General features: G+C 45.1%; 1 protein-coding gene across 1 annotated transcript; it reads left to right on the top strand.

Annotated features, from left to right (window-relative positions):
• The first annotated feature begins 937 nt into the window (after positions 1-937).
• On the top strand, positions 938-2,096 carry LOC138656622 (olfactory receptor 10A7-like). The gene is made up of 2 exons (XM_069743730.1): positions 938-1,021; positions 1,126-2,096. Exons 1-2 carry the CDS (start codon positions 938-940, stop codon positions 2,062-2,064), a joined length of 1,023 nt encoding a protein of 340 aa, XP_069599831.1. The 3' UTR covers positions 2,065-2,096.
• The last annotated feature ends 21,197 nt before the right edge of the window (positions 2,097-23,293 follow it).

Below are 23,293 nucleotides of genomic sequence, written 5' to 3'. Positions count from 1 at the left end.
AAATGCCCCATGGAATTCTAGTCTAATTCATAGCAATTAAAAAACTGCAATTTAAAAATGCAATTTCTAAGATGGTCAGACACGTCTGGTCAGACTCCTGGCTATGAATTTATGGGCACCTAAGGGCTCACAGCTGAGAGGGAGGATGTGGGCGTGACACTTATGACACTTATGACTTATGACAGATGCAAACTCGGCTTTGGGAAAATGGCCGCCGTGATCTCTTCTGCGCACGCGCGGCATCCCGCGGCCATTTTCCTGAAGCCCCGTGCAGCAGAGCACTACATCTGCGCACGCGCGGCCCCAGGAAGATGGCCGCCCGCACCGATGAAAGGAATGACAGCGCAGATCGCGCGCTGTGTCTTCACGTGGGCACAGGGAATCCGGACCTTGGACATGCGCATACCACTACGCCACCAACGGAAACCTGGGGAAGAAAAGAACGCTGTGAACACGCCCACCTGACCAGACCAGCCTGATTGACAGGCGAAAACGCCGACTTTGGTAATGTATTTCTCGGCATACATGGGGAATCAGGGTACACTACATACACCATAGTAACGCACAGCACAGGCCCTATTTAACAGTATTTATATCTCAATCTCAAAAAACGGGGTGACAGGTTCCCTTTAATACCCTATTGGGCTCCTTTATTTTTCAGTCTCTACTTCATGCTCATTTTAGTTCTAAACTTACGTTGTGGCGATATCTAGTGTAGCCACATTAATTTGTAATTTGATTTGCAGTTTGAGCCACCAATTTCATAAACTGTCCCCGAATAAAAATAATAGGAAGGTCCATTGCTTCTAGGGAAGACTTGGGGTGAATTACAATGATCATTTTTTTTCATTCCTCGGATGTACAAAAAGCATCATGGGAGTTAAGTACCCTGATGTGGGGGGTTCCTTATGAGCTTTTAACGTGAGCAGTGAGAGAGATGGTTTGCCTCAAGCCATATTTTGAAGTTTCATGTGTCAAGCTTGAAGAAGTCTATAAAGCAAATGTGTCTTTCGTTTTTTTTGTAAACAAAACACTTTGCATTCAGTCTCTGTATTTGTATCTTATTGTAATATAGTTAAGGAAAGAAGCCAACAAGTATGTCACTTTATTTTGTTATTTTTGCAGAAAAATCTAACTTCAGTCATCGAGTTTTTCTTGGTCGGATTTCAAAGTAACCAATGTTCAGTAGTGTTACTGATTTGTCTTCTCCTGGTGGTTTACTTTGGGACAATATGTGGGAATCTCCTGATCATCACCCTGGTGTCCACCAGTAAGAACCTTCATACTTCAATGTACTTCTTCCTCACACAATTGTCCATCAGTGACATTGTTTTGACCACAGATATTGTCCCCAACACTCTACATGTTCTCATGAATAATGGCGCGACCATTACTTTTATTTACTGCTTTACTCAGTTTTACATTTTTGGTGCTATAGAAGCATCTGAATGTTTCCTTCTCACGGTGATGTCTTACGACAGATATGTGGCCATTTGTAATCCTCTCCATTACACATCTATCATGACTAGTGCCCATTGTGTAAGTTTGTCCATATCTACGTGGTTACTCAGTTTTGGCTGTGCTCTTATTTTAACCTTAACAATATCGATGTTGACTTTTTGTGGACCACATATCATTGACCATTTTTTTTGCGATACTGTTCCCTTACTGGAACTTGCCTGTTCTTCTACTTATACGATGGAGTTAGAGATCTATATACTGAGTTTTCCTACACTTGTGATCCCAACCACAATTATAATCATCTCTTATATTAATATTATCGTGACTATCCTACGGTGTCAGTCTCGCATCAGTAGACAGAAAGCCTTCTCCACCTGCAGCTCCCACCTCACTGTGGTCTCCATTTTCTACTGTACTCTACTAAGTGTGTATGTTTTCTCGATGGGAGGACAAACATTGACTATTAGTAAACTTCTATCACTGATGTATACTGTAGTTACTCCATTTATTAATCCCATCATATACAGTCTGCGAAATAAGGAAATCAAAAATTCTATTCAAAAACTCATCAATAGATGTATGACATGTATTGAATTTATTTAATCTGTATAGTTAGGGGCCTAAAAGGAAGACACTTTTATTGCCTATGGGATCATTGTCAAGCAAGATGATGACATTTATACTTTGTTGATTTTTGCCAATGTGTTGATGGGGGTCTGCTTTCATGGATGTCAAATTCCGTAACACACATTACATTAACTATGCCATGATGCAGATAACTAACTGTATATTAAACACAACACAAACCATTGAACATGTCAAGTTTGATGCCATACTACACTTTGGGTTCATGAAAAATCTAAGCCTGGACTCATGTTCTACGTATAGTCTCCCTTTGCTGCGAGCCTATTAATGATCTTGGACTCTGTTATCACCGGGGCATCAGTGCAAGCCGGCTACCATGTTAATGGGAAGGTAGAATGCAGGCAGACAAAAAGCAATCACAATGGAAAAAAAAGTATGTAAAAACATTATTCATTAGTAACTATTAAAATATCGAAAGAGAAAAAATAAAATAAACACACTAGGCCTACGCATTTTGAGCACCAAATTTCTTAATCACAGGCTTCGATTAAGAGCCTTAGTGCTCAAAATACGTAGGCTTAATGTGTTTATTTTCTTTTTTTTTCTTTTAATATTATAATAGTTTACAATAATATTTATTTTGACCTTTCCTTTGGTGTTGAATAAATTCATTCTTTGAAGGAAGTAAAGTGTCTAAGTCATCGATATCGTAAAAATCTTATACCGACTTTATACTTGACTTTTCACCAGGTTGGCCAGATATGATCCAGTTCTTATTGCCACTAATTCTGTTAAAAAAAAAAAGAAAGATTGTCAACTACTTTCTCTGAACCCCCCGCAAAATGGGATTCGGGCGGATGTGCCGATGGAGCTGTATAATATAACGGCATTCACAGAATGAATGTATACTCTGACTTACATCATTTTGTGGTGTACATGCCTCATGAAGGTTGATACTCAGACTTAGGAGACTGCATCTTTGTATCCGTCTCCAGCAGACGTACAAGCCTGAAAGTAATGCACAACAGAGCATATGTTTGCTCTCTCGGCACCAATAAAGTCTATGCTCCTGTCAGCACTTAAGCCCAAATCCCATTTTGATGGAGGTTCAGACGTACACTCGGACAGGACCAATGATAGGGAGCCAGAATGAAGTGTGAAAGCTTTCATGTCCTTTTTTTGTTCAGAAAAATGACAGCCACGATTTGCTAAACTCAAGCAGAAGCAAATTATAAATTCCACTTGAATATAATTGTTCATCTCAATTTAGGGTACCGTCACACTAAAACGACGCTGCAGCGATGCGACAACGATGTCGATCGCTGCAGCGTCGCTGTGTGGTCACTGGAGAGCTGTCACACAGACAGCTCTCCAGCGACCAACGATCTCGAAGTCCCCGGTAACCAGGGTAAACATCAGGTTACTAAGTGCAGGGCCGCGCTTAGTAACCCGATGTTTACCCTGGTTACCAGCGTAAACGTAAAAATAAAGAAAAACAACATACTTACCTTCCTGTCACGTCCCTCGGCGCTGTGCTTCTCTGCACTGACAGTGAGCGCCAGACAGCCGGAAAGCAGAGCGGTGACGTCACCGCTGTACTTTACGGCTGGCCGGCGCTCACCAGTCAGTGCGGGAAGCTGAAGGCGAGGGACATGACCAGACACCGGGAATGTAAGTATGTAGTGTTTTTTTTTTTTACATTTACACTGGTAACCAGGGTAAATATCGGGTTACTAAGCGCGGCCCTGCGCTTAGTAACCCGATGTTTACCCTGGTTACCAGTGAAGACATCGCTGAATTGGCATCACACACGCCGATTCAGCAATGTCAGTGGGAGATCCAGCGACGAAAGAAAGTTTCAAACGATCTGCTACGATGTACGATTCTCAGCGGAGTCCCTGATCGCAGTAGCGCGTCAGACACAGCGAGATCATAAGGATATCGCTGGAACGTCACGGATCGTGCCGTCCTAGCGACCAAAGTGCCACTGTGTGACGGTACCCTTAGTATCTCATCTTTGGTTAAGATTAGTGATGAGTGAACGTGCTCACCACTTCTCGTTACTTTCTGGAGTATCACTATCCTCTGTGTACTCAGTGAGCACCGAGCATTTCTGGGATTATTCGGCGGTAACTGGTGTCTCCACCCAGTATTTTTGGCGGACTTTAGAGACCCAATCATGTTGCAGGGATTGCCTGCCAGGCCATGAAACATGGCAGCCATCTTTGTTGTGGTCGTGCAGTGATTGGCTGGGCTGTACAGCATCATCCCGAGTATAAGAGACCTGGTGCCACACTGCTCACCGCATTCTGTTTCTGTGTCAGCGAGAGTAGGGGAGAGCTGCTGCCGAGATAGGGTCAGAATCGTGGTTTTAGAGTTAGTGTAGGTCTGCAACTCTTACATCCACAACTCCTGAGAAACCAACAGGCCTTTTTAGGGCTAATTTGTGGGTCCCGATTTTGCAGCGCTAGGTAGGCAGGGTACAGCATATCCACATCAGTGCAAGGCCTGCAGGCACTGTATGTGCGTCCATTGCTCCCACTGCATCCCTCCCAAAGCTCCATAACTGTCTGCTGCTGCTTATTTACTATATACCTTGTTGCAGCTTAAATTTTCTTAAATTTTCTTTTATTTTTTCCAAAAATTCACCCCCCTTCAAAAAAAAAAAAAGTCCTGGTGCATCTGTAGAAAAATCATAGTTTGTAAGGCATACATAGGCATACATAGCATAGTTGTGTCTGCAAGCCTTGCTCTACTATTTTTTTTTTAGAAATTCACCCAAAAGCCCCCCCCCAAAAAAAAAATTAATACAGTCTGTTATGTCAGTCCTGATTTTTCTTTTTTTTAATCGTATTTCCGCAGTAGCATAGTTCTGTGTGGTAGCCTTGTGCCACTTTTTTTGGTCTTAAATTCACCAAAAAACAAAAAGGCCTCATATATCTGCGTGCTCCAAGTTTGGGCATTGTAGGTCGGTTTTCCACTGTTTTTGCTGTCTGTTACTCCACTTATATACAGCACTATTTTGCATTAAAGAAAATACAGGCCACATATTTGCCAGTGTGGTATTTCCGTGACAGGCCTCATATATCTGTGTGCTCCAAGTTTGTGCATTGTAGTCCGGTGTACCACTGCTTTTGCTGTTAGTTGTCGAGTTTTCACCACTGCACAGGGGGAATCTCAAGCCATCTCCGCTATGGTCTCCCATTGTCCTCCAGCCACAGTGGAGCCTGCTCAGCAGAGACGTTGGTCCCAGCATCTGGCTTAAGCTGATACTGTGTGGCTGGTTACTGCTGTGCTTCCAGGCTCAGCCATTGTAACGAGTACTAATCAGCGGCGAGCAGGCGCTCCTGGGACTAAGTCCTGCTTTTCTTCTTCTGAGCATGCCCAAGGGACAACTTCTCTTTGGAGGTCGGGGGCCACATGCACAGGTCCTGTAGCAACTCCTATTGGACCACTAGGAAGTTCCCGGAGAACTTCTGCTATAAAAGGTTTGCATAGCCACATGGCCACATGGTCATTCACTAGTATAAACCAGTTAACTTGTGTGTGTGGATGTATGCCTTTCAATGGATGGAAGCTCCTAATCATTCTCCTTCCTAGTGCTGTTGCCTGCACGCGAATGTTGGAGCTATCTAGCGCCTGACAGTGATTTCTCGCACCTTAAGCACAAATACTGCGTCTCTTAGCAGCGACCGCCAGTGTTGCGCCGTGCGCAAATAGAGCATTTTACTGGCCCTAGTTGAGGTGGTTAGTGGCATCTGCCAGAGCGGCGCTGTACGCACTCTTGTGTGATAAATCAGTAGCTTAGCTAATTCCCTGACACCACAGTAGCGGTGTCGAGTGCAAGAGGTCTAGAGGGACTTTTACCCAGAGTCTTGGGGCAGAGTTCTGTGATTCCTTGCTTGTTCTCTCTGTGTGGTATCGCGGCCCTGTGAAGCAAAGGGTTCCCTTCCTTCACCCCGGGTGAAGCTAAAACGCATGTGTACTCTCTTAACACCACCATATAGTCTGTCATTACTGAGGTGTCTTTTCTGCACGGTGGACCTCGGACTGCGAACGCACCTTATACCGCCTCTCATTTATATTTGGTGCGTTCTGCCAGTCCTAACACTTACTTGACTTATATACAGCACTATTTTGCATTTAAAAAAATACTGGTCACATATTTGGCAATGTGATATTTCCGTGACAGGCCTCATATATCTGCGTGCTCCAAGTTTGGGCATTTTAGGGTGGTTTTCAAATGTTTTTGCTCTCTGTGACTCTACTTATATACAGCACTATTTTGCATAAAAAAATAAAAACACAGGCCACATATGGAACAGTGTGGTATTTCTTGAAAAGTACATCTCTTTTAAGTTGTTATGGCTGCTTCATGACTGTCTTAAATGCTTCAACTACTACTACCACCATCATCATCTTCTGCCTAGAGGTAGTCACTGTGCACATAGAAAATATGAGGAGCAGAGTGTGAAGGATTGGGCGGTGTTGTACTCTGTCTTTGTATTATGAAGGCATTTTTCTCCCATCAATAAAAGCAGTACTGCCATAAAGCGAGCAACCATGTGCAAAATGATCGCCAGAGATCGAGGCACCGTGCGCTCCATGAACGTGAGTACAGCGCAAGTGCGCAGTAGAGAGAGACAGTTCATGCTCCGTGTTCAGCTTTGATAAACAATAATTATAGGGCACAGAGGATGTTGGTACAGTCAGCAAGGTACTCCCTTTGCATTTTACCAAACTTTGCACTCCTTGTAAGAGTTCACCATACCTCAGGGCCAGGGAGATGGGAGGGTGTGAGAAAACTCTCCCCGAACTTTGCCAGTGTTCCACTGCCTCTGCTGGATTGGAGTTTTGCCTCTCTCACCTGTACTCCTTACTTGGCCAATGAACTGTGACCTTTTCTGCCAGCGTTTTCAGATGTGAATGTTTAAAATATTTCAGCAAGAAGGGCCCTATGGTCCTCCAACATTGCAGTACACCTGTCTGCCTCTGGAATAAGAGATATAAAGCTCTCCTTGTAGCGTGGGTCTACAATTATCAACAATCAGTATTGCCTATCACCTAAAATTTTGAGATCGCAAGGGTGACGGGAAAGGAAGCGTAACATAAACTCAGCCATGCGTCCAAGTTTGCAAACAGTTGATACTTCCGTGTCCTCACCAAGAGGACAATTTACCATGGTCTCCCAATCCTCCTTGTCCTCAGGCCTCCACGACTTTCGACAAACCTCAGTATTATCATTGTAAATACATCCTTGTAAATACAGTAGATTCCCCTGTAGTTTATCTCTCCCCCACCTCACTGTAGATTGTAAGTTGTCACGAGCAGGATGTTTTTTTTTGTTTAACCCCTTAATGACCGCCAATACGTCTTTTAACTGACCTGAGATATAAGAGAATAGCCTCCCCATACAGATGACAATCCAGCATCTGTCAGTTGTACACTATAGCTGACAACTTGCTCTACCAGCCACAATCAGTATTTGCACCATCTAAATCTGTTTAACCCCTTAGATGCTGCTGTCAATAGTGACTACATCATTATAAATGGTTAACAGAGTGTGGGGGCTTCTTCTTTGTCACAATTGGTGCCCTCAGATCATGATTTTGTTGTCCTGATGTTTGCCATGGCAGTTCATGGCCAAATAGCGGCCTTAGAGTCTGACGGCTGTAGTAATCTGTTTAGAAGTTAGAGACATTTAGGTGGTAAAAAATACACATTTTCATTTCTGTCATACCACTTTGCATTAATTCCTGTAAAGCACCTGAAGTGTTAATAAACTACCTGACCGCAGTTTTTGATATGTCAGGGGGTGCTGTTTTTAAAATGGTATCACGTTTGTGAGTTTCCCAATATATGGGACCCCTAAAGTCACTTCAAACATGGATAAGTCCCTAAAAAAATAAATTTTGTAAATTTCTTTGAAAAAATGAAAAATTGCTGCTACATTTTTAAACCTCCTAAACTGCTAACAAAATAAAATAACATTTTACAAATGGTGCTGATGTGAAGCAGACATGTGGGAAATGTTATTTATTAATGGTTTGCTGTGGTATGACTATCTGGATTAAAGGGATAATCATTCAAATTTAGAAAATTGCTAATTTTTTAACATTTTTCTCAAATTTTTGATATTTTTTATAAATAAACACAAAAAATGTTGAACAAAATTTACCATTATCATAAAGTATAATGTGTCACGAAAAAACAATCTCAAAATCACTGGGATTTGTTGAAGCGTTGCAGAGTTATTACCACATAAAGTGACACTGGTCAGATTTCAAAAATTTGGCTCGGTCACTAAGGGGTTAAATATTGTTATCGTTATTACTTAGTGTAGATTGTAAGCTGTCACAAGCAGGGTAGCTTTACTTCTGCTTAATTATTGTATTATTGTTATCGTTGTTACTTATGACTGTTGTGTTTGAAACTGTAAATATGTTGACGCTATATAAATAACTATAAATATTAATATTAGAACACAGAGAAACAGGATGGAGATGTGTTGTGAATTCTGTGGCTGAATTCACTCCTGTGGTCACAAGTGGTACTGCAGCTTCTGAGCTTCCTCTCTCAGGTGTTCTGGTGAGCTCGTTAACTGCTTCATTACTTAACTCCGCCTGATGCTGCTATCCTTGCTCCTTGTCAATGTTTCAGTATTGGATCTGAGCTTCTCCTGATTGTTCCTGTGACCTGCTGCTCTGTATAGCTAAGTGCTTTTTGCTTTTTTGTTGCTTTTTTTCTGTCCAGCTTGTCTTTTGTTTTGCTGGAAGCTCTGAGACGCAAAGGGTGTACCGCCGTGCCGTTAGTTCGGCACGGTGGGTTTTTTTTGCCCCCTTTGCGTGGTTTTGCTTTAGGGTTTTTTGTAGACTGCAAAGTTCGCTTTACTGTCCTCGCACTGTCCTAGAATATCGGGCCCCACTTTGCTAAATCTATTTCATCCCTACGTTTTGTCTTTTCATCTTACTCACAGTCATTATATGTGGGGGGCTGCCTTTTCCTTTGGGGAATTTCTCTGGGGCAAGTCAGGCCTATTTTTCTATCTTCAGGCTAGCTAGTTTCTTAGGCTGTGCCGAGTTGCCTAGGTAGTTGTTAGGCGCAATCCACAGCCGCTTTTAGTTGTGTTTAGGATAGGATCAGGTGTGCAGTCTACAGAGTTTCCACGTCTCAGAGCTCGTTCTTGTATTTTTGGGTATTTGTCAGATCACTGTGTGCGCTCTGATCGCTAAGTACACTGTGTTTCTGGATTGCTTTCATAACACCTGTCATTAGCAAACATAACAGAAATGTTAACAATGGTGTCATTGCCGATCACCATCTTGATGAATTCCTCAAAGTTTTGGAGGATGGTACATATGTCTGACATCCATGTCCTCTCCAGAGATCTTATGTGTGAATTCAAAACTGAATACCGACGGCCTTCTTGATGCTGGTATTCAACAACTGCCATCTTCTGCTCACAAATTCTTTCCAAAATATGCAGTGTGGAGTTCCAATACATGAGGAGGACATCACACTCTAGTCGGTGAAACAGAAGCTGCAAGTGCTACAGAAGCATGTCAAGGGTGGATGAAGCTCTAGCTGACTTTCTAAAAAGGATACACAGAGCCTCGTAATTTTCCTAGCTGATCTGGCACCTCTGTGTCGTTTTTCAGAAAATGATGAACAATGAGATTAAGCACATGGGCCAGGCATGGCACGTGTGTGAGCTCGCCTCGACACAGAGCAGCCACCAGGTTCCAGCCATTGTCACACACGACCATGGCTGGCTGTAGGTTCAGCAGTGTCAGCCACAGATCTGCATGCTCTTTCAGAGCTGTCCACAAATCTTGATCATTGTGCGGCTTGTCACCTAAGCATATTAGCTTGAGCACAGCCTGTTGCCGCTTGGCTGAGGCAGTGCTGCAGTGCTTCCAGCTTGTGAATGATGTGCTACTTGCGGAGATGGAGGCTGAAGAGGAGGAGATGCAGGAGCTGAAGACTGTGGGGGCAACCTAGATTATTGTAGGGCCCGCAATACTCGTGGTTGGTCGAACGTGCACCATCCCAAGGTCGGACTCGGTCCCGCCTTCTAATATGTTAACCCAGTATGCTGTTAGTGTGATGTACCGTCCTTGACCACAAGCACTTGTCCATGTGTTAGTGGTTAGGTGGACTTTCCCCATAACAGCATCTTGGAGGGCACGGGTAATGTTTTGGGGCATGTGCCTGTGTAATGCCGGGACGCCACACCGGTACAAAAAGTCCAGCATGTTCGGGGCCTCGGGATGATCCTCAACTCTGCCTCTATTTCAATATACATATCCAAGCACTTACCTCCTCCTGCCCAATACAACTCAAAAACAGTTCTAGGATCCGTACATTCCAAGAAACTGCAAAAATGTTTGTGCACGCCCTCCTGATCTCCCACCTCCACTATTGCAATCTTCTACTGTCTGGCCTCCCCTCTAGCACTCTTGTACCACTCCAATCTAGCCTAAAGTCTGATGCCCGAGTAATCCAACTGTCCCTCTGTTACTCCCGGCCTCTCCTCTCTGCTAGCCCCTTGACTGACTTCCAATTGCCAGAGGCTACAGTTCAAAACCGTAACTATGACATGCAAAGCCTTCCACAAACCTGTCTCCATACATCTGTAACATGGTCTCCCATGTCCGACTGGGTCATAGCTTCCTCTAACCTAACCCAGCTTGCCATGATCGAGATGTACTTTCCCTGCCCACAAGCACTTGTCAATGTGTCCATGGTTAGGTGCACTTTCCGTGTAGCAGCATTGTTGAAGGTCCGAGTAATGATGTAGGACATGTCCTTGCTTGTGTAAAATTGTGGCAGCTGGATATCAAATAATTTGTGATGGTCACCACCATCAGGTTGCTGAAATCTTAGGTCTCACATGGGCCTTAAATGCAACATTTCGAGTGCAAGCAGACGAGAAATGTGTGAATGTAGTACTGTGGCATTGGCTGCAATTTTCCGCTTGTGTTCCAAGGACTGGGGTATGGAAAACTGAATGGTGCGCTGGGAAAAGGATGTGGACGTGCTTGTGATTGTGCTAGTTGAGTTTGTGTGAAACTGCAGATGCAGGGCATGAGGCATCTTTGCATGCACCATAGACAGGGGATTGGCTTGCACGCACAACTTCGAAAGAAGCAGTGGTATCACTCGCAGACATTGTTCATGGAGCCTTGTGTTCAAACAACAAATTCGGGTGCTTTGCTGCCATGTGCCTTATGATGCTTGTGGTGGTTAGGATGGGAGTTTTGCCACCCCTGCTGATGCGGGCAAGGCTGGTGGTGCAAATGGCCTTTTGGGGTTTATCGGCACAGTCTTTAAAAAACAACCAGGCTGTTACAGGAACATTCAGTGTCTCCCTCTCCCACACCACCTCCTCACCTCGACCCCGGTCTTTCGTTGTTTCCCAAGGCTCAGTTCTGGGACCCCTCCTTCTCTCCATCTACACTTTCGGCCTGGGCCAGCTGATGTAATGGCACGGTGTGCAATATCATCAGTACACCGATGACACGCAGATCTACCTATCTGTACCTGACATTACCTCCTAACAGACCAAAATCACACGTCTTCCCACTAATTCATCCTTCTTTTCTGCTCGCTTTCAAAAAGTGGACATGGATGAAACAGAATACATCATCTTTCAACCATCTCAGGCTAAATAGACATGAGAGCTGTGTATGCATCTTTCAGTACCACTTTTGTAAGCGGTAAAGTTTGTCCAAGAGAAAATGATTTTCCAGACATTCACAGCGTTTTTTGCACATTTTTTGTAGCTGTGATCTTCATCTTCTTCGTGTGAATGCAGTCATCAATACCATCATCGTCCATATCTTGTAAAGAGGAAATCTGGTGTTTCCCAGGGTCGTGGTTATCTACAATTTGTGTCATTCCTACAGTGTTCGTTACACTAGAAGAAATAATTGTTGTGTGTCACATTTGGATATTATTGGTAATATGTATGGGTGCAGATGAAGAAGCTTCTGCCACGGGTGTGTTTATAGTTACAGACGATGCACTGCTCTTTACACTTTGTTTTTCACAAACATCCATAATTTTGTTTGGTTTTCCTACAACACTGATCTGCTTTCCCTAATTCACCATCTCTCGAACATGTTGCACTTTGACCTTTAGACAGACTCATGCGTCTTTGGCAACATACTGTATTTTTGCAGGCATTTTTTAGGCCGAGTCTCACGCGCGCATCTGTTATACAGATGTTCTGATGGGCATGAAACACATTCTGGTGATTGGTGGTGGCTAAACGACTAATCATTGTAGGCTGTGTCCTGGATCTCATACCTCCCGTAGCCACGGCTGTTATTAATCATGTACATTCCCATTCACGTCATCATCATGCCCTTTTTCCTGATCACTTCATGCAATGATTCGTCCACCTTATTTTTACGAAAACTCTGCAACTTCCCAGCAGCAACTGTGCAGGAAACCACTTTACAGTTTTGCAAGGTGTTTATGATGCCCGTTAACAAATATTGTTAAAAAATTAACCCCCCATGGGGAAATTTTTGACAGCCCATGCACTAAGTGTATGGGCATTACAAGTGTTGGAGACCGGCTTCTTTAAATTGGGAATAGGTTTTAGTGAGGCCTTCCTCCACCTCTCATTATTCTCCACCACTAGATCACCAGGTTCACGTGTTCCATGCTGCTACAGACAGTCAATTTTTGGACAAGGGTGTCCATGATCCCCATTAAATATTTTTAAAAAATTTCGCCTCCCTGAAGCAAATGCTTGTCAGGCCATGCACTCCTTTACAAGTCTCAGAGACTCTACATTGGGCCTACTTCTTAACTAGTTTTCCTGCAATGTCTCTTCCTTATCTCCGACTACATGACCTGAGTGAACGTGTTCTGTACTGATATAGGCCGGTGAATGTTGGGCAAGAGGGGCTGTGATGTGTTGTGAATTCTGTGGCAGAGTTCACTCCTGTGGTCACAAGTGGTACTTCGGCTGATTCTCTCTGGGAGCTTCCGTTTGTGGAGGAAAGTGGTACTGCAGCTTGTGAGTTTCCTCCCTCAGGTGATCTGGTGAGCTCGTTAGCTGCTTCTCTACTTAACTCCACCTAATGCTTTGATCCATGCTTCCTGTCAATGTTCCAGTGTTGGACTTGTGTATCTCTGGATCATTCCTGTGGCCTGCTGCTCTGCATAGCTAAGTGCTTCTTTGCTATTTGTTGCTACTTTTTCTGTCCAGCTTGTCTATTAGTTTTGCTGGAAGCTCTGGGACGCAAGGGGTGTACCTCCGTGCCATTAGTTCGGTACGGAGGGTCTTTTTGCCCCCTTTGCGTGGTTTTCTTTAGGGTTTTGTGTAGACTGCAAAGTTATCTTTCCTATCCTCGTTCTGTCTAGAATATCGGGCCTCACTTTGCTGAATCTATTTCATCTCTACGTTTGTCTTTTCATCTTACTCACAGTCATTATATGTGGGGGCTGCCTTTTCCTTTGGGGTATTTCTCTGAGGCAAGGTAGGCTTATTTTTCTATCTTCAGGCTAGTTAGTTTCTCAGGCTGTGCCGAGTTGCATAGGTAGCGTTAGGCGCAATCCACGGCTGCCTCTAGTTGTGTTTGGAGAGGATCAGGAATTGCGGTCTACAGAGTTTCCACGTCTCAGAGCTCGTTCTATTATTTTGGGTTATTGTCAGATCACTGTATGTGCTCTGATCGCTATGTACATTGTGTTACTGAATTGCCTATCACAACAGTGATGGCAATAGTATATTTTTAAAAAGTATCCCTATTGTTTGTCAGCTCATGCCTTACATTACAAGTCTCAGAGACCCACACCCCTACATTCGGCCCACTTCTTAACTCTGTCTCCTGCCACTAGATCACCAGGGTTAATGTGCTCTGTACTGCTATAGGCCGGTGAATTTTGGGCAAGGAGGCTGTGATGACACTATTTTATTTAGTAAGAAAAGGATCCCCCATTGGGGAATTGTTTGTCAGCTCACGCCTTCCATTACATGTCTCAGAGACCCACATCCCCACGTTGGGCCTACTTCTTAACTCTGTCTCCTGCAACGTCTCTTCCTTACCTGCCACTAGATCACCAGGGTTAATGTGCTCTGTACTGTTATAGGCTGGTGAATTTTGGGCAAGGAGGCTGTGATGACACTATTTTATTTAGTAAGAAAAGGATCCCCCATTGGGGAATTGTTTGTCAGCTCATGCCCTCCATTACATGTCTCAGAGACCCACATCCCCACGTTGGGCCTACTTCTTAAGTTGGTTTCCTGCAATGTCTCTTCCTTATCCCTGATGACATGACCTGGGTGAACATGTTCAGTACTGTTATATGCCACAGTATTTTGAGCAAGGGGCCTGGGATGGCAATAGTGTATTATTAAAAAAGGTACCCCACATTGGGGAAACCACATCCTTGTTAGCAAAGACTTCATAACATTTGTGTACCTTAAGGAGCTCACTTGAAAAGCTCCTTTTTGTGTTGCCTGGTTGCACTCATTGGACACAATGCACTACGGAGGGCACAGCATGAACTTCAACCCAATATTGCGGCCAGCATGCAGCCAGCGGGTAAGGAAAGGGTGAATCAAACACCCGAAAATCCCGCCCATATGACCACAAACCAGTCCCGCCAAATTCAGGTGACAGGTTCCCTTTAATCTTCATATATACGTAATTACTAGTGTTGAGTGATACCTTCCGATATCCAGAAGTCTCGGTATCGGATTGGATCGGCCGATACCCAAAAAAATATCCGATATCGCCAATACCGATACCCGATACCAATGCAAGTCAATAGGACACAAATATCAGAATGTAAATAAGCCCTTTCTGTTCTTCTACATCCTGTTCCGGAGGGGGTAGAGTGTGGGCTGTGCCGGGGGTCTGTGTGTGCCTGCCGGGGCTCTGTGCGTGCCTGCCGCGGCTCTGTGCGTGCCTGCCGGGGCTCTGTGCATGCCTGCAGGGGCTCTGTGTGGGCCTTCCGGGGCTCTGTGCAGGCCTTCTGGACCTCTGTGTGGGCTGCCAGGGGTCTGTGCGTGCCTGCCAGGGCTCTGTGCAGGCTGTTGGGGGTCTGTGCGTGTCTGCCGGGGCTCTTTGTGGGCTGCCAGGGGTCTGTGCGTGCCTGCCGGGCTCTGTGTGGGCTGCCAGGGCTCTGTACATGCTGCCGGAGCTCTGTGCGGGCTGCTGGGGCTTTGTGCATGTTTGCCGGGGCTCTGTGCGGGCTGCCGAGGCTCTGTGTGGGCTGCCGGGGCTCTGTGCGGGCTGCCGAGGCTCTATGCGTGCCTGCCGAGGCTCTGTGCGGGCTGCCGGGGGTCTGTGCATGACTGCCGGGGCTCTGTGCGGGCTGCTGGGGCTCTGTGCGTGCCTGCCGGGTCTCCATATGGCCTGCCGAGGCTCTGTGTGGGCTATACATACAGACATACAGTACATTAAACATAGAGTATATACTCATCATTACTTGTCATTTTGATCACCGAAGCCAGTGTTACCTGTAAAAGATATTAAAATAACAAACAACCAATATACTCCCTGTCTGCAGAATCCACGAGTGTCCCACGACGATTTCCCGTGGAGAATGGCAGCATCAGCTGATGCGACCACTCTCCAGGGGCTCCAGGAACACAATGACTGTATTCCTCCGCCACTATAAAAAAATAGTCCTTAGTCTCTCTTTTGGCTTTGCTGTGTGAGAAATTTTCTCTCGCAGCAATTGCCATAAAGTGAGACTTTGAACTATCGTAACCTCAGTGATGCACTGCAGGAGCCATTGTCTCCTGTCAGTGTGTCACTGAGGGTCCTATAGAGCAGTGACATCACCCGATGTCACTTTTCTATAGGGGAGATCGTCATGGGACACTCGTTATTAATTGGACTACGACAGACAGGTAGTATACGGTTTATTATTTTAGGTTTTTTGCTGGCGCTGAAGTATGGTAAGTATGGTTAAATGAAGATAATTAAAATACTTTTTCCTAATGTGTGCGTGTTTTATTAACCCTTTATTACTATCGGATAAATAATTGGATAGGCGTCTTATTGACGTCTCTCCATTATTAACCCGGCTTAATGTCATCTTACAATAGCAAAGTGACATTAACCCCTTATTACCCCATATCCCACTGCTACACGGGAGTGGGAAGAGAGGGGCTAAGCGCCGGAATTGGTGCATGTTACAGATAGATGGGGGGGGTGTTATGGCTGGCAATCAGGCAACACAGCGTGCAGTAATCAGCGCACATACAGAGATCTGGCAATAACCCAAAACAATAGGACGAGCTCTGAGACGTGGAATCTCTGTAGACTGCAGTACCTGATCTATCCTCACACAACTGGAAGCAGCAGTGGATTGCGCCTATCAACTACCTATGCAACTCGGCACTGCCTGAGGAGCTGACTAGCCTGAAGATAGAAATACAAGCCTGACTTACCTCAGAGAAATACCCCAAAGGAATAGGCAGCCCCCACATATAATGACTGTTAGCAAGATGAAAAGACAAACGTAGGAATGAAATAGATTCAGCAAAGTGAGGCCCGATATTCTAGACAGAGCGAGGATAGCAAAGAGAACTATGCAGTCTACAAAAAACCCTAAAACGAAAACCACGCAAAGGGGCAAAAAGACCCACCGTGCCGAACTAACAGCACGGCGGTGCACCCCTTTGCTTCTCAGAGCTACCAGCAAAAGATAATAACAAGCTGGACAGAAAAAACAGAAAACAAACTAGAAGCACTTATCTAGCAGAGCAGCAGGCCCAAGGAAAGATGCAGTAGCTCAGATCCAACACTGGAACATTGACAAGGAGCAAGGAAGACAGACTCAGGTGGAGCTAAATAGCAAGGCAGCCAACGAGCTCACCAAAACACCTGAGGGAGGAAGCCCAGAGACTGCAATACCACTTGTGACCACAGAAGTGAACTCAGCCACAGAATTCACAACAGTACCCCCCCTTGAGGAGGGGTCACCGAACCCTCACCAGAACCCCCAGGCCGACCAGGATGAGCCACATGAAAGGCACGAACAAGATCTGGGGCATGGACATCAGAGGCAAAAACCCAGGAATTATCTTCCTGAGCATAACCCTTCCATTTGACCAGATACTGGAGTTTCCGTCTAGAGACACGAGAATCCAAAATCTTCTCCACAATATACTCCAATTCCCCCTCCACCAAAACAGGGGCAGGAGGCTCCACAGATGGAACCATAGGTGCCACGTATCTCCTCAACAACGACCTATGGAATACATTATGTATGGAAAAGGAGTCTGGGAGGGTCAGACGAAAAGACACCGGATTGAGAATCTCAGAAATCCTATACGGACCAATAAAACGAGGTTTAAATTTAGGAGAGGAAACCTTCATAGGTATATGACGAGAAGATAACCAAACCAGATCCCCAACACGAAGTCGGGGTCCCACACGGCGTCTGCGATTAGCGAAAAGCTGAGCCTTCTCCTGGGACAAGGTCAAATTGTCCACTACCTGAGTCCAGATCTGCTGCAACCTGTCCACCACATAATCAACACCAGGACAGTCCGAAGACTCAACCTGTCCTGAAGAGAAACGAGGATGGAACCCAGAATTGCAGAAAAATGGAGAGACCAAGGTAGCCGAGCTGGCCCGATTATTAAGGGCGAACTCAGCCAACGGCAAAAATGACACCCAATCATCCTGGTCAGCGGAAACAAAACATCTCAGATATGTTTCCAAGGTCTGATTGGTTCGTTCGGTCTGGCCATTAGTCTGAGGATGGAAGGCCGAGGAAAAAGATAGGTCAATGCCCATCCTACCACAAAAGGCTCGCCAGAACCTCGAGACAAACTGGGAACCTCTGTCAGAAACAATATTCTCAGGAATGCCATGTAAACGAACCACATGCTGGAAGAACAAAGGCACCAAATCAGAGGAGGAAGGCAATTTAACCAAGGGCACCAGATGGACCATTTTAGAAAAGCGATCACAGACCACCCAAATGACAGACATCTTTTGAGAAACGGGAAGGTCAGAAATGAAATCCATCGAAATATGTGTCCAAGGCCTCTTCGGGACCGGCAAGGGCAAAAGCAACCCACTGGCACGTGAACAGCAGGGCTTAGCCCTAGCACAAATTCCACAGGACTGCACAAAAGCACGCACATCCCGTGACAGAGACGGCCACCAGAAGGATCTAGCAACCAACTCCCTGGTACCAAAGATTCCTGGATGACCGGCCAGCACCGAACAATGAAGTTCAGAGATAACTTTACTAGTCCACCTATCAGGGACGAACAGTTTCTCGGCCGGACAACGATCAGGTTTATTAGCCTGAAATTTCTGCAACACTCTCCGCAAATCAGGGGAGATGGCAGACACAATGACTCCTTCCTTGAGGATACTCGCCGGCTCAGATAACCCCGGAGAGTCGGGCACAAAACTCCTAGACAGAGCATCCGCCTTCACATTTTTAGAGCCCGGAAGGTATGAAATCACAAAATCAAAACGAGCAAAAAATAACGACCAACGGGCCTGTCTAGGATTCAAGCGCTTGGCAGACTCAAGATAAGTAAGGTTCTTATGATCAGTCAAAACCACCACGCGATGCTTAGCACCCTCAAGCCAATGACGCCACTCCTCGAATGCCCACTTCATGGCCAGCAACTCTCGGTTGCCCACATCATAATTACGCTCAGCAGCAGAAAATTTCCTGGAAAAGAAAGCACATGGTTTGAACACTGAGCAACCAGAACCTCTCTGTGACAAAACCGCCCCTGCACCAATCTCAGAAGCATCAACCTCGACCTGGAACGGAAGAGAAACATCAGGTTGACACAACACAGGGGCACAGCAAAAACGACGCTTCAACTCCTGAAAAGCTTCCACGGCAGCAGAAGACCAATTAACCAAATCAGCACCCTTCTTGGTCAAATCGGTCAATGGTCTGGCAATGCTAGAAAAATTACAGATGAAGCGACGATAAAAATTAGCAAAGCCCAGGAATTTCTGCAAACTTTTTAGAGATGTCGGCTGAGTCCAATCCTGGATGGCCTGAACCTTAACCGGATCCATCTCGATAGTAGAAGGGGAAAAGATGAACCCCAAAAATGAAACTTTCTGCACACCGAAGAGACACTTTGATCCCTTCACGAACAAGGAATTAGCACGCAGGACCTGAAAAACTGTTCTGACTTGCTTCACATGAGACTCCCAATCATCTGAGAAGATCAAAATGTCATCCAAGTAAACAATCAAGAATTTATCCAGATACTCACGGAAAATGTCATGCATAAAAGACTGAAAAACAGATGGAGCATTGGCAAGTCCGAACGGCATCACCAGATACTCAAAATGACCCTCGGGCGTATTAAATGCCGTTTTCCATTCATCTCCCTGCCTGATTCTCACCAGATTATACGCACCACGAAGATCAATCTTAGTAAACCAACTAGCCCCCTTAATCCGAGCAAACAAGTCAGAAATCAATGGCAAGGGATACTGAAACTTAACAGTGATCTTATTAAGAAGGCGGTAATCAATACACGGTCTTAGCGAACCATCCTTCTTGGCTACAAAAAAGAACCCTGCTCCCAATGGTGACGACGATGGGCGAATATGTCCCTTCTCCAGGGACTCCTTCACATAACTGCGCATAGCGGTGTGTTCAGGTACGGACAAATTAAATAAACGACCCTTAGGGAATTTACTACCAGGAATCAAATCGATAGCACAATCACAATTCCTATGCGGAGGAAGGGCATCAGACTTGGACTCTTCAAATACATCCTGAAAGTCCGACAAGAACTCTGGGATGTCAGAAGGAATGGATGACGAAATAGACAAAAATGGAACATCACCATGTACTCCCTGACAACCCCAACTGGTTACCGACATAGAGTTCCAATCCAATACTGGATTATGGGTTTGTAGCCATGGCAACCCCAACACGACCACATCATGCAAATTATGCAGTACCAAAAAGCGAATAACTTCCTGATGTGCAGGAGCCATGCACATGGTCAGCTGGGCCCAGTACTGAGGCTTATTCTTGGCCAGAGGTGTAGCATCAATTCCTCTCAACGGAATAGGACACCGCAAAGGCTCCAAGAAAAATCCACAACGTTTAGCATAATCCAAATCCATCAGATTCAGGGCAGCGCCTGAATCCACAAACGCCATGACAGAATATGATGACAAAGAGCACATTAAGGTAATGGACAAAAGGAATTTGGACTGTACAGTACCAATAACGGCAGAGCTATCGAACCGCCTAGTGCGTTTAGGACAATTAGAAATAGCATGAGTAGAATCACCACAATAGAAACACAGTCTGTTCAGACGTCTGTGTTCGTGCCGTTCTACTTTAGTCATAGTCCTGTCGCACTGCATAGGCTCAGGCTTACTCTCAGACAATACCGCCAGATGGTGCACAGATTTACGCTCGCGCAAGCGACGACCGATCTGAATGGCCAAGGACATAGACTCATTCAAACCAGCAGGCATAGGAAATCCCACCATTACATCCTTAAGAGCTTCAGAGAGACCCTTTCTGAACAAAGCCGCTAGTGCAGATTCATTCCACAGAGTGAGTACTGACCATTTTCTAAATTTCTGACAATATACTTCTACATCATCCTGACCCTGGCATAAAGCCAGCAGATTTTTCTCAGCTTGATCCACTGAATTAGGCTCATCGTAAAGCAATCCCAGCGCCTGGAAAAATGCATCAACATTACTCAATGCAGAATCTCCTGGTGCAAGAGAAAACGCCCAGTCCTGTGGGTCGCCGCGCAAAAAAGAAATAATAATCAAAACCTGTTGAATAGGATTACCAGAAGAATGAGGTTTCAAGGCCAAAAATAGCTTACAATTATTTCTGAAGCTCAGGAACTTAGTTCTGTCACCAAAAAACAAATCAGGAATCGGAATTCTTGGTTCTAGCATCGATTTCTGATCAATAGTATCTTGAATCTTTTGTACATTTACAACGAGATTATCCATTGAGGAGCACAGAGCTAAGAAAAAAAAATGATGTCAGGATTTCTTTTTTCCCTCTATTGGAAATCATTGAATGGCTCCTTGTACTGTTATGGCTGGCAATAAGGCAACACAGCGTGCAGTAATCAGCGCACATACAGAGATCTGGCAATAACCCAAAACAATAGGACGAGCTCTGAGACGTGGAATCTCTGTAGACTGCAGTACCTGATCTATCCTCACACAACTGGAAGCAGCAGTGGATTGCGCCTATCAACTACCTATGCAACTCGGCACTGCCTGAGGAGCTGACTAGCCTGAAGATAGAAATACAAGCCTGACTTACCTCAGAGAAATACCCCAAAGGAATAGGCAGCCCCCACATATAATGACTGTTAGCAAGATGAAAAGACAAACGTAGGAATGAAATAGATTCAGCAAAGTGAGGCCCGATATTCTAGACAGAGCGAGGATAGCAAAGAGAACTATGCAGTCTACAAAAAACCCTAAAACGAAAACCACGCAAAGGGGCAAAAAGACCCACCGTGCCGAACTAACAGCACGGCGGTGCACCCCTTTGCTTCTCAGAGCTACCAGCAAAAGATAATAACAAGCTGGACAGAAAAAACAGAAAACAAACTAGAAGCACTTATCTAGCAGAGCAGCAGGCCCAAGGAAAGATGCAGTAGCTCAGATCCAACACTGGAACATTGACAAGGAGCAAGGAAGACAGACTCAGGTGGAGCTAAATAGCAAGGCAGCCAACGAGCTCACCAAAACACCTGAGGGAGGAAGCCCAGAGACTGCAATACCACTTGTGACCACAGAAGTGAACTCAGCCACAGAATTCACAACAGGGGGGGCTCTAGGCTATGAATATCAGACTGCAGCTGTCTGCGTAGCCTTTCTGGCTATAAAATATAGGGACCCCCACGTCATTTTTTTGGGGGTCCCCCTATTTTAATAGCCAGTAAAGGCTACGCAGTCAGCTGCAGGCTGATATTCCTAGCATTCATAGAGCAGGTATACCAAAACAGAAGAAAAACAGATTGCCGCACCATCAGCTGGGAAATTCACCTGCACACAATGAAATGTCTCTGTTTAGCGTTAATACCAGTTGCAGATATCGGGTGCCACACTGAAACAAATCCAAAAAGTAATGCGAAATTGTGGAGAGAAAGAGAGCGGGCACTCACCACCTGCTATTATTTCACACTGCCGCGCTTCCACGGGTCTTGATCAAGACCCATGGAAGCGTGGCAGCGCGAAACGGCTGTCGTCTTGTGGAAATACTTTTTCCCCTGCATTTGACAAGTTGTCACAATAAAGACTTAATAATAGCAGATGGTGAGTGCCTGCTCTCTTTCTCTCCACAATTTGATATTCATAGCAGGCTACAAATATTGGCCCCCGGCCGTCGGCTTTCCTCTCTGGTGCAGAAAATTGCGCTGGAGCCCACGCAGTTTTTTCCGTTTTTGTTTTTAAATTAAACACTCATTAAGGTCTCTTTCACACTTGCGTCGGTACGGATCCTTCGTTATGCGTCGGGCCGACGTACCGACGCACTTTGTGAAATTTGTGCACGACGTGGGCAGCGGATGCAGTTTTTCAACACATTTGCTGCCCATTCTGAAGACCGGGGAGGATGGGGCGGAGTTTCGGCTGCGCATGCATGGTAGAAAATAGCGGGCGCGACGGACAAAAAAATTCACTTGAATGTTTTTTCGTGCCGACGGTCCGCTAAAACATGACAGATCCGTTGCACGACGGACGCGACGTGTGGCCAATGGCCATCCGTCGCGATCCGTCGCTAATACAAGTCAATGGGTAAAAAACGCATCCTGCGAGCACATTTGCAGGATCCGTTTTTTTCCCAAAATGACTGATTGTGACGGATTGCTAACAACGCAAGTGTGAAAGTAGCTTTAAAAACATCAGCCTTTCTATTATATATCTATGGATATATCTCTCTATAGATATATTTATAGATAGAGATATCTATAGATACATACAGTAGATGTTTCTATCCACATATCTGGCTGTTTTCACACGTCAGATTTTTGCCGTCAGGCACAATCCGGTGAGTATTGAAAAAAACGGATCTGGCGGAAAAGAACAGAATCGGCGGAAAAAAACTGATCCGGCTGAAAAAAACGGATCTGGCGGAAAAAATGGATCTGGCAGAAAAAAATGGGTTTGGCGGAAAAGAACGGATCCGGTGGAAGAAAACGGATCTGGCGGAAAAGAATGGATCCGGTGAAAAAGAACGGATCCGGCGGAAAAGAACGGATCCGACGGAAAAGAAC

This window comes from Ranitomeya imitator, unplaced genomic scaffold, assembly GCF_032444005.1.
Source record: "Ranitomeya imitator isolate aRanImi1 unplaced genomic scaffold, aRanImi1.pri SCAFFOLD_1043, whole genome shotgun sequence".
Lineage (NCBI taxonomy): Eukaryota > Metazoa > Chordata > Amphibia > Anura > Dendrobatidae > Ranitomeya > Ranitomeya imitator.
This window is presented reverse-complemented; position numbering and strand designations above follow the sequence as displayed.

Bases quoted from the DNA above. Each gene is read 5' to 3' on its own strand.
- LOC138656622 (XM_069743730.1), top strand. From the start codon at position 938: ATGGTTTGCCTCAAGCCATATTTTGAAGTTTCATGTGTCAAGCTTGAA. The intron at 1,022-1,125 runs GTAAACAAAACA...TTATTTTTGCAG, and splicing joins ATGTGTCTTTCGTTTTTTTT to AAAAATCTAACTTCAGTCAT.